The 11,847-nt window shown below is 53.3% G+C and overlaps 1 protein-coding gene across 3 annotated transcripts in view; it reads left to right on the top strand.

Moving 5' to 3' along the window:
* Window positions 1-5,604: 5,604 nt before the first annotated feature.
* CREB3L1 (cAMP responsive element binding protein 3 like 1) overlaps window positions 5,605-11,847 on the top strand; it is a 43,080-nt gene continuing 36,837 nt past the window's right edge. The window contains exon 1 of one of the 3 annotated variants that reach the window (XM_048949101.1): window positions 5,605-5,849. In XM_048949101.1, coding sequence (XP_048805058.1) covers window positions 5,742-5,849 — 108 coding nt within the window. In that variant the 5' untranslated portion in view covers window positions 5,605-5,741. The remainder of the gene's footprint in view (window positions 5,850-11,847) is intronic. The other 2 variants (XM_048949100.1, XM_048949098.1) reach the window with 2 other exon arrangements.

Here is an 11,847-nt window from a genome sequence, read left to right as displayed (position 1 = left end):
CTGCTGGTATCTGGTCAAGGAGCAGCGGACGGCAGCCTGCTGTGAGGGAGGGCCCACTCCCATGGGGGGGACCCGTATGTCCCCTGGTGCCATGTAAGGGCAGAAACGAGCCTCCTAAGTGCATGGCTGTGCTGTGTGCTGCCTCTGAGGGGGCAATGCAGGTAGGTTTGTCATTCTGGCAAGACAGTGGCAGCCCCCATTACCTGGAACTGACAATATTAATCATAAGGGGGGGCAAAGCAGCAGAAGCCCACAGAGGTCTGTGATTTTCCTGGATCCGGGGGTGGCACAGATAGAAAACTAGGCAGCTTCTCTTCTCTGTAATTCCAGGGACTGAGTTGCTCTCACATTTGCTCTCAGATAAATGTACCATGAAAATCAGGCTTGTTTTACTGTGAAAAAGTTAAATATAAAAGGAGGGAGCACACCTGTATGTTGCATGCCAGTGGCCAGGGGTGTAGAGCTGTACCCGAATCAATGCCACTTGTGTTTGCCTTGCAGGACACTTAGCCAAAAAATTCTCCAAGTTTTCACTGCCATTCAGCATTTCCCCTTCCCAAACCACTGTCTGGCCATGAAAGGGGTTTATTTTTAATCGGAGGCCAGCAGTGGCTGCAGGGGTCTTTACTTTGTGACCTTCAATTCTGTTTCTAGGAGGAGACAGTGGGTTTCACTACCTTCTTGCTGTGGCCACCATGGGTCAGCCCTTCCCAGAACAAATACCACTGCTGCAGGAGGGCTTGCTGCTTCCCCTTTATTTAAGTACCGGTTACACGGCTCCTCCAGAATCTGTTGCAGTCGTAAACCATGCTCTAGGGATGAACAATTTAGGGTTTGGAGTCATCACGGACCAGCCGTGGAGACCTCATGCAATTGTTTTTTCATCTTACACCCACAGTTTTGCTAGATGAGAGCTGCAGCAGAACCCAGGGAGTCTCTGACTTGAATTTGAGTTGGGAAAGACGCACAAAAGAAAGGAATTTGTGTTGTAAATTAGATTGCTCAAATTTCAGTGATTTGTCATGGAAATGTGGTTCAATCTTTGCAGTCATAAAAATCTTTCGCATGTTCCAACCCTTCTCATGTTTTTAACTTCCCCGATGTGACACGGTGCAGCAACTGCAGGAGGTGAGGTTACTTTCAAACCATCTGTGGCAGCAAACAAACTCAGCACCCCAGCCGGAGAAGCATTAAACCTGCACATAACATAGCATAACATTAACATAACAAATGTTCTCTGGTCCTACTGATCTATGTTAGGAGATGGGATGTTTGGCTTGAGGTGTATTCTGCCCATTCTGAATGCTCCAGCAGGATGTGAGCCTTTGCTGCTTCAACCTGCCACTGACTGCTCCCTCTGCCATTGCTGCTTTGCCAGCTGGAAGCTGAAATGCTGGTGTGACCGTACCTCAATGTGGGGGCTGAATGCTTCCCTGAAGTGTGCCCCCAAAGTGAAATCTGTCATCTGTGGCTCAGGCTCAGAGGGTGGTCTAAAAATAAGAGGGTTGAAACCAGCGAGCAGTGGTTTCTTGTGCCTGCATCGTGGCCAGAGAGTGCTTCCAGCCTGTCCTCTGCCACCACCAGAAGTCACCCAAGGAGAGTGCAGGGAAGGTGAGGATCTCCCACAGGGAAGGTGAGGATCTCCCACATTCCCAGCATCCCAGGACACTGCAATAGGAAATATTCTGGATGTCCCACAGCGCCTGGAGAAGGAAACAGATCTGGGAATGCTGTTATCCCTATCTGCCATCCAACCCTGAATCTCCCGTTCCTGGAGACACCAGAGATGTGGGCAGTGGACTCCCGACCCCCTGAGGAGGCTCTCCCCTGCGTGGCTGCCCGCAGGCACACTCTGCTCCTGTTTGGGCCCTTCAGGGCAGGCAGGAGCGGGGCAGGGGAGCTGGCTGCATAGCGACATTTCTGCATCTGTTGCCATGGCAATGAGTGCTTCAGGCTGAGCAGCACAGCGTCTCCCCGAAGTTGTGAGCCGAGCTCGGCTTTATTTATTTAAAGCCGACCGTAACAAGCGATAGAGAGAGAGAGGCACGTTCCAGGTCCCCCACGCAGGCCGTCGCCAAATGAGTCAGAGGCACCGCAGGCTGTAATCAGCCCACCTGACGTCAAAGCGCTCCATCAGAGAAAACTGCCGCCTGGAAATGTCAACATGCCCAAGTGGAAAGGCCAGGAGGTAAATCTCTTCCTGTGCTCGCTCACCCAGCGGGAAGGAACAATTAAAATTCGATCCCCAGAAGCATCCTAACAGCAATCAGACTGAAGGCTTTCCGTCTCCTCTCCCTCTCATCCTGCCGTTAGCCGTGTGGGGACAGTGCCTTGCAGCCTGAAGGACCTTCCTGATGCAAGCCCCGGGTCCTGTGGAAACGAGGTGCCATCTCCACAGCAGGAGCAGGCTCTGGGTTCCCTGCTGGGACCTGCTCCTCCTGCGCACCCTTGTGCCACCACCAGTGGCCATGAAGCTTGCCTGAGGAGGATGGGAGGAAGAAAGGAGGGAAGGAAGGAAGAGATGTAAACCACAGCGCTTCAGACCAGGGCAGCTTGCCAGCTCCTCCAGAGCTCTCCCCAAGCCTGGCAGCCAGTTCTGTGAGGTTCTGATCTTCCCAAATCACTTAACACTTCTCTCCCTTTTATTTTTGTGCTAAATTGAAGCGTTTTGCTTTGGTGGTCGACCCTGGCAGTGTGCCCCAGACATTACGCCAGGCGCACTTTTGCTCTGGGAGATAAGCCTGTAATGAAGGCTTCCTCCGCCGTGTCCCTCATTCTCCATTTGTGAAAGTCTGTAATTACCACTGAGGGGCGAGGCAGACAGGACTGAAACAATGTCATTTGAACTGGAGTGAGATGTGCCTGAATTACTGGGTTGTGCTTTTCTCCTCCGTGGGCTGCTCCCGGATCCGGAGCTCACTGTTAACCCCTGGCAGGGTGGAGATGCTGTCCTTGCTCCCAGCACAGCCTGCTGCTACTGGGGCCTGTCCTGTTCTGTCCTGTGCCACGGTGTGAGCACCCACAGCCATTCACGTGTCCCAAATGCCTCCTGTTGCCTGTTCCCAGGCCCTGAACTTCCAGTCCCCACCTGCTACTCCTGGCTCATATAGCAGTCTGGGATCTCTCCAAGGGCCTCAAGTCCACCCCAGGAAGGATAACTACAGCACCAAGCTCTGTAGCATCCCTGTCATTCCCTGCATAGCGCCAGGGTGCTCACAGAAACTACAGCATTCATGTATGCCTACCATATGCAAACACAATTAGTAAGCTCTTCATCTTCCCCTGCACTTCCCCACAACAGGGTCACAGACACCCGTTCCCTGCTGCAGATGGCTGCGCTGGGTGTGATTCCCAGCAGCAGCAGCAGCAGCAGCAGTGTGCAGGTACCTGGCTAGGGCTAGGAGCAGCTGCAGGATGCAGTACTGGGATCCACTGCTGGAAGGGAACCCAAATAGAGCTCGATCTCCTGGCTGAGGAGGGGCTGTGGGACGGAGGGCAAGGGGCAGCTCCAGCACCCATGAATCCTTTCTCAACTGTTGCCTCTTGCTAGAAGGTGATTTTTCCAGACTCCACTTCGTGCCATCACTTTTTCACAGGTCTTAAATTGTTCCCACAGAAACTAAATGAAGAAATCACAGCCTGAGTACTGGGTCTGTAGCTTCTGTGTCCTGCAGGGCTGCCTATTATTGCTCTGCCTCATCCTGGATGCGATCAGGTCCTGTTCCTGTCCTCACCATGCACTCTGTGTGAAGACACCAGCCAGAACCCCTCCTGTAGCAAAGCTCTATGCATGCAGCAAAGCGAAAACCACTGACATACACAGTTTACCCCACATTCCTCAAGAAACACTCATCTGTGAATTTGTGAAACCTCCTGGCTCGCTCTGGAGAAAGCTTTGCAGCTTTGGCTTTGCAGGCTGTGTAGTGCCCGGGTCGCGGCAAGGCAAGGAGCACAGCGGAGTGGATGATTTTGTTTTAGGAACTTGGGTTCCTAAAACTTAGGATCAACTTAAGGTTGATCATTTTCTTATCAGCAGTGATAAGGCCATCTTGGTCATCCACGTGCATCTGCCGCACTAAATGCCTTACAGCCAGGAAAGCTTATCTGCTGTTGGTTTGAGACTCTATCTGTCAAAGCACACCCAGCTGCTGCTTCAGTTTCCTGCTGCAATCAGATTGCAACTAATCTAAGTATAAAATCAGAGGCAAATTGGGCTGAAAAGGAGCCTGAGCCACTGCCAGGTGCCATCTCTACCCTGGGCTGCCTCTGGATCAGCCCCACCTGTGGGCAAGAGGCAGCTACAAGATGTGCTCATAAAGGGTGCTCTGACAAGGGATGCATTGCTGCATCCCAGCACCTCATCAGGGGAACCCCAGGGGGTTCCTGTGAATTGACCTGAAGTTTTTTTGCTGAGGAGCAAGCCTGCTACTACTTTTCCCCACAATATGGGAATGAAGAGATGATGGTGGTCATCCTGCACCTGCCTGAATGCCCCAAAGATGCTGGTGCGTGCACTTGTCCTTAGACTGCAGCGGCCTGATCCCTCTGGCATTTAAGGAGAGCCTTCCCATGTGTGCTCAGCTGAGACATAATGGTGACAGAGGTGATATCCGTGTTCAGCTCAGGACAGGAGGTGGGAGCGTCCCCCTCAAAGCCAGAACATCTGCAGCAAGTGGCCCTCGTGGGAGAGTTCCCAGTGTCCATTCTGTGTAGATGGTTTCCAAATACCATTCCTCCTTCATATATGTAAGAATATGTGCCGTGGGAAGAGCAGCACAACCCCATCCTGACTGAATTTATGTCTTTGACCCCTTTCACCCAGAGGCTCTTCACACTTGACTGAAACATAAGGTAAAAGTAAATGCAACTGAAAGAGCCCATTGTGCGCGTGAGCATAAAGGCCTTTGTGTGCGGGAGCGGCGTGCGGCCAGTGATATGAAGAGCAGCCAAGGTGTGCCCAGGGCTGTGCTGGGACGCACAGGGACACAGAGCCCGTGATGGCTGTGTGTGGGGAACACCGGGGCCTGGCCAGGCCTGAGTGTCTGTGCCGAGGCCTTTCCCAACGGGTCTCTACCAGCAGCACAGCACTGCTGCCTGACTTCTTCCTCCACCCACCCACCGCCAAGAATCAGTGGGACCATCGAATGGAGCCACGGACGCAGGGGCAGATCAAAGACACATCGAGGCTTCTTCTGCACGATCATTCTAAGTGGTTTTCCAAGTACTGGTTGGAGTAAGGATCAGAGGATGGGGATGCACAATCCCATTTATCCGAAGCCGCATAATCCTCCCGAAGCTTCTTACCGGTGCCCAACTCCTTAGTTACCGAACGGCCGGCACAGCCGGGCCCACGTGGGGCACCGCGCCGCCCCCAGGGGCTCTCGGACCCCTCTGCGCGGCTCCGCCCGGAGCGAAGGAAGGGGAGCGCTGCCCGCCGCCGCCGCCGCGCTGCCTTAAGGGGTGTGGGCCCGCCAAGTCCCGCCCGCGGTTCCCCAGCACGGGGCGGGGGCGTGCCGCTGCCGGCCGCCGGCGCTGCCCGCCCGGCCCCAGCGCAGCGGGGCACTGACAGCTGCCCCGAGCGGGCACCGGCGCGGCGCTCCCCGGCGCTCCCCTGCCCGCGGGCGGCCCGCTCCCACCCGGCCCCGCCGCCCCATCCATGGACCGCCGGCCGTTGGGCGGCGGGACCGTGCCGCCGCTGTGAGCCCGGCCGGGGAGCGGCGGAGCCCCGTGCCGCGGGCACCATGGACAGTATCCTGGAGCCCTTCGCCGCCGAGCGGCTCTTCCCCGCCGCCGGCCCCGGCTTCCTCGACCTGGGCGACTTCAGCGAGGCGGATTTCCTCAGCAATGTGGTAAGGGGCGCTGCCCGGCGGCGGCCAGCCCGGGGTGCCCGCCCCGAGAGCCCGCTGCCAGCCCTCTGCTCTCGGTCGGCTTTCCTTTTTTTCCGCCTTATTTGCCCTGACGGCGCGCTCAGGCCTCCGGGAGAAACGTGCGGGGCGGGGCGGATGGAACGCGGCCGGGGGTGCTCGGATCGGGCAGCGCTGGAGCACGGCGGGGCAACGGGACGCGGGGTCCTCCCTCCCGGCTGCTCCCAACTTCTTGGGCAGAGAAGCGCCGGGGAGACAAAGCGTCTCCGTCCCGGCGTTGGGGCTGGGACGGTTTGCTTTAGAGAGCAGAGCGAGAGGAAGAGTGGCTTAGGAAAAAGAGCTGCTGCCAGTCCCAAGGAACCAAAGAGGCATTGTTCACCTCTGAGGAAGCTGCCCGGCCTCCCCGAGGAGCCCTGCGAGCCCCGAACCCCGCAGCTCCCTCCCTCTCTGCCCTGCCGAGAGATGGGAGCTGTGCTGTTCCGGTGAGCTCTTGATGTAAATCTGCTGCCCCTCTATCCCGGGGCAGGAGAGGAGGGGCCCCAGTGCTCCAGTGGTGGTCGGTGTGAGATGGGGAGCATCCTTCCTTGTTCCCGCACAGCTCTGAGCATCCCCGAGGACATCCCGATGGGGGATGCCAGCACCACAGCACCGCTGCAGGAGGTGGGAAGGGGAAGGTTGTAGCCCTTGGGTAACTTCTGCTCTGCTGCACAGAAGATAGCCAAAGCCTTTTGCTCTGATTCTGACGTGGAGAAGAAAGTGGAGATGCAGAATTTGCATAGATGTGAAGTGCAGCACACTGGGGTGTGGAGACACATTGAGTCTGGGAAAGAGATTACGCAGGCAGCCCTGTCTCCCAGGGGCCTCACCAGCTCCTACTGCAAGGCAGTGCCGTGCCTGGGAGCGGCAGCAGTGGAGCCGTGCAAGGCCCTGTCTGCTCCGAGTGGGTCAGAGCTTCGTGCTTCCCCTGTGTGCTGTGCACCCCTTGTGGGTGCAGCTGTTCTGAACCTAGAGTGCTTTGTACCAGGACTGCTTATTCTCTTATCTCCGTGATAATACTCTCTTGGCACCAGTCCTTTGACCTCTGTGCAACACAGGCTGCAAGCAGAAGGCAGGAAAACCCTTACCTGTATAGATGGTCCCTCCTTGTAGTTCAAACACAACTTTTGCCTGCAAACAGAGCATGAGAAAAAGAAGCCTTTGTGTAAGAGTGCCATCTGGTGCCACCTGCCAGGACAGTGTGCTTCCGTGTGCTGTGACCACGGGCAGGCAGCGGCCAGTGTGGCAGCTCTGCTCTTGCTGTCCTCAGCTTGCAGTTAGAAAAAGGAACGCTGCGTGGATTTCTCCCCTGCTGCCAGCACCACTAACTTCTGCTGGAGTGAGAGAGTCCAGCAGATTCCTTCCCTTCCCAGATAAGCAGAGGAGATTCTGTAGCTGCTTCCCACCTACTGAATCTGTAGCTGATACGTGCACCAGAACATAGTGCATCAGCCTCTTTGTTCCCCTGCTGCATGACAGCACGGGAGGGAGGAATACACTGACATTTTCCTGCTAAGTCCAACAAACCTCCCAGGAGCTGGAGATGTGCTGAGTTCTTTTCACACAGAACTGTGCAGTGCATCACCGTGCACAATAGCTGGCAGAGTTGCCAGTGCCTTTGCTTCATAGATGGGCAAACTTTTCCAGATATTGTTCAGCAAGTATTTTTCTTAGAAGAGCCAGGAATTTTGGCCATAAAATGCCTGTGTGAGACTTCTTCTGGGATGATTCCTTCTATTCAGAACAGAAGCAGAAAGGATGAATGATGCTCAGTGCAGAGGCTGTGCTCCTTGGCACATGGATTACGTGGCCCTGAACGACTCGCTTTTGTCGAGCCGTTGGGCTCTTATAAATCACCTCATTTCTTTAGAAACGGTTCTCTGCGTTGTTCATCTGAAGTTGTGACTGTAGTAAGGACAGAAGAAAGGAAGGAGTAAGGACAGTACCTCTGTCCTTAGTAGATGTGTCCTCAAAGAATTCTGTGTGCTTGAAGCAGGGAACAAAGTCTGAACTGAGGGGGCTGGCATGCAGAGGAGCCCAGGCAGGTTGTAGGGATGGCTCAGCGGGAACTTTAGGACATGCAGCAAAGTAATGCTGACTGCTGCTCCTGGGACGAACCGGCTCCTGTGCTGGGACGGTTAGTTGGCATTCACTGGCTGAGAGGAGGGAAGAAGTGCTGGGAGTCCTGGGTGGCCCTGGGCCAGCAGAGTGCATAGGGGGCTGCTAGCTAATGCAGGAGTGAAACAGTAGGGACGGAGGGAAGCTGAGGCACGGATGTGGGGATGCAGGGACCCAGCAGCAGCCTGCCTGCCCTGTGAGGAGCGTGCTGAGAAGGTGGAGCCAGGCTCTTTACATAAGTGCATGGCAGCGCTCGTAAATCAGAACAGGGAAGGTTTAGACTGAGTATAAGGAAACAATTTATCACTGTGAGGACACAGGAGAGGAAGAGGCTGCCCAGAGGTGTGGTGGAATCTCCAGCCCTGGAGGTTTCCAAGACCTGTCTGGTCAAAGCAACCCGCTCTACCTTAAGTGTTGGCCCCGTCCCGAGGAGGGGTTCAATTAGAATTGTCCTGAGCTCCCTCCCAACCTGCATGAGGCTGTGATTATGTGATGGTTTGGTTTGGAAAATCCTAAGGTGAGTGGTGTCTGCTTTATACGTGGAGGGGACATCTCCAAAGGACAAGAAATGCTTTTTTTTTTTACTTTATCTAGCTGACCAGACTCACATACAATGACTGCCTACACTATCAGCCTCTGCTTGCTCAAGAGGCTGCCTCCTGCTCTTGAACTGAAAGAACTTTATTCATCTTTTTCCACCAGACAGGACCTGCCATAAATAAGGCTCATCTGTCACACACTGTTTGCTTATCAATTCCACCTGCCCATCCCCTGTCCAGTCCAGCATTTCTGGTTGTTCCTGCTGGGACCCATCCATTCGTTTACGGTCTTATGGCCACACTCACAGAGCTCTTACTGTTTCAGCTCTTACCAGGGTTGTGAAACTCTTCAAAAGATTATCTTCTGAGTCAAATCCACCACTGTGTTCTAGTGGGTTTGGGACACTGGTGGCACAATGAAGCCAGAATAAACCAGCAGAATGGGAGGCATTTCTTTTAAACTAGTACCCCAGCAGGTTTGTTTATTCCTTATGTCACTGTGTTTTGTGGTATGAAAGATACCCTCAAAGATGACTTTGGACATTGGATGTTCATGTAAACAGAGCTCCATTTTGACTCTGTGCTTTTCAAAGTATATTCTGTGTCTCTTTCTGAAGGACAGGCATCAAGGCAGAAATATCACTTACATGTTAGTTGAGGTCTCAACTGTTAGAAGTTGCAAAATGGCAATTCAGGCTGTCTCAGTAGCATTCACCCAGCTGCTCTGGGGAATGCACAGTAACGTGCTCCTTTGTTGTGTGATCTGAGGTTGCTGGGCAAGCTGACAGGCGTACCTGCTGGGAGAAGAGCCACTTGTCCCTCTGGGTTGCTCCTTGAGCACACACTGTGTTCTGTGCCTACCGTCTACTCTTCTGCAGTATTGTCACAGCCCACAGAAAGGAGGGAAGCAGCAGGACTGTAGGGAGTGAGCAGGATGAGAGCAGTGCTGTGCAGCTCAAAAGCGGAGCATAATTTGGAAATAAACCCAGGCTGTTCACCAGGGATGACCGTCACTCTTGTGAAGACTCTTCTGTTCCTCTTATGCCTGCTACAGGCACTTAAATAGCACTTAAGTGGTGCTTAGTGTTGGACTGATCTTTGGCCTGAGTGAGTTTCATGCTGTGCGAGCTCCCTCCCACCACCTCAGCACACAGCGAGGACGGAGAGCTCAGCAGATGTGGTCATCCATCTCTCACTCCTTCCTGATGCTAGTGAAGGACCTTGCTGTAACAGAGGCTGGGCCTCTGGGACTGATGTAGTTCTGCATAGGAACACATGCAGAATGCATGTTGGCCCTCTGTTCCCTGCGGTAAGATTTGGTCAAGATTTGGCTGACGAGCCAAGTACTGGGCAAGGCAGGACTTTTTTCTTTAAGTTTTGCTTGGAACATGCTGGTCAGAGTTTCCTGTGGGATCTGGAGCGCAGATACAGAGAGGCCTGGCGGGGCTATCAGACCTGGCCCGATGGAAATGAATCTCAAAGTAATCATTCCCAGATTTTCCTCATTTCATTAGTTTCTTTGGATCTGTCTCACAGTTCCCCCACTTCATGCCCATGCTGCTCCTCACTGTCACACAGTTGGACTTGCATCTGCAGGAGTACACATGGAAGGGTGAAACCACAACTGGACACAACCATTCACAGGCATCTGAACCTGCAGCATCATCACTGCAGTCATCAACGGGAAATGTATGTCCACAAAGAGGGTAATGGATTTGAACTTCCTTTGGAAGACCAGGTGAATACTTCCTCCACAGAGACTGGGGGAATCACCTGCATGTCCTTCCATGCCAGGAAGAAACTGAGAGACATTTGAGATACTCTTCCAGAAGAAAACATGTTTATCTGTAGGACAGATAAACAGCTGGCAGCACACACTGGGGATCCACAGACCAGAACATTCATCTCTGCCAAAGTGGGAGAATCCTTTAACTGAGCAGCTAGGCCAGAGCTAGGAGAGACCTAACTCGGAGCTGGAATGCAGGAGGCATGTATCCACAGCAGGGATCCATGAGGACAGAGTTGTCATCCTGGTGGGGAAAAGCAGAAAGGGCTTTGGAGAAGTAGAGTAGAGCAAACAAAGGAAATGTTGGCAGGGGGTGGGAGCATATTTGTTCTTACTGTGCTTCTGCTTAGGGATGGTGTCAGTGACACCAGCTGGGAGGTGCTGAGCCAGTCACAGCTACATCCATGTCCCTCTGGTGATCCTAGTCCCCACAGGTGTTAGGCAGTCATTTAGATTCCACTTCTGGAGACGAGGAAATTAAGACTCAGTCTGTAGGGAGCAGACTCTAGAAAGCCTCTGAGATGATTTTCTGGCTCATTGGACCTCCTTCTGGAACAAGCACAGGTGTCTAAGCATGGCTGGATTTAACTGGGGTGACTGAGCACATCTCTCAGTGATGCCTGCCTTCTATCACTCTTCAAGAGCACAGCAAAGAGAAGAGGGGCCAGGCTTGTGGCCACATAAGAGGAAAGAAGTTTACTGAAGCAGCTCCTTAAAAGGCAGTATTGGAAAGAGTGACTTCACAGCCACCAATGCAGTCCCACTACTCAAAATATGGCCAGTTGACACCTCTCCAGTGTTCTCCACTGTTTCTTCAGAGGAAGTCCCAGCCCTGGGCTCACTCTGTTTTTTTCTCAGCACTTCCCTTTAAGTTTTAAGACTGTAGCATTTAGTTAGCATTTAGTATAGTACTTATTTTAGCAAATTATCAGTGTTAAAGGAAGGTAATGGAAACATTCCACTCACTGAAGCTGTCTCTGTGGTGGCCACATGATAGGCTCTCTTCTCATAGCCACAGGGATAGGATTGTGCTTGGTATGAAGATGTGATTCCCGAGACAGACTTGTGCTGCTCATGTTAGGGAAGGGATGAGTCAACCTGCTGAAGTTATCATGCCCTTTGCCCTCTTGCAAACAGTGCACTGCAGCAAACCTAATAGGACACAGAAGTCATTTGGTGATCTCCTTGCTGCAGTTAGAGGGGAATGGATAGAACTGAGCGGTGAAGTGTACCGTTACAGCTCATCTAAGAAATGGCCAGCAGCTTGGCAATGGGTGCTTGTGAGGAGCTCTTCCCTTCCTCTTTCCTCCCTTTGGAGCCCAGCTTGAGCTGTGAGTAGCTCCCTGTTTCCTTGGGTTGGTATCTGCAGGTTTGCATTGCTCCTCAGAGCAGAAGCAGTGGGAAGTGTGTGAAGAGCCAAAGGCAAGGCTGGAGCAGCAGGGAGCTGCAGGTAGCGTGCTGAGAGGCAAGCTTTATCTGCCCACATCAGCAGTGCAGTGCTTAC

The sequence above is a fragment of the Lagopus muta genome, chromosome 6, assembly GCF_023343835.1.
Source record: "Lagopus muta isolate bLagMut1 chromosome 6, bLagMut1 primary, whole genome shotgun sequence".
NCBI lineage: Eukaryota > Metazoa > Chordata > Aves > Galliformes > Phasianidae > Lagopus > Lagopus muta.
The sequence above is the reverse complement of the archived record's forward strand: the minus strand, read 5'-3'. Positions and strand labels throughout refer to the sequence as shown.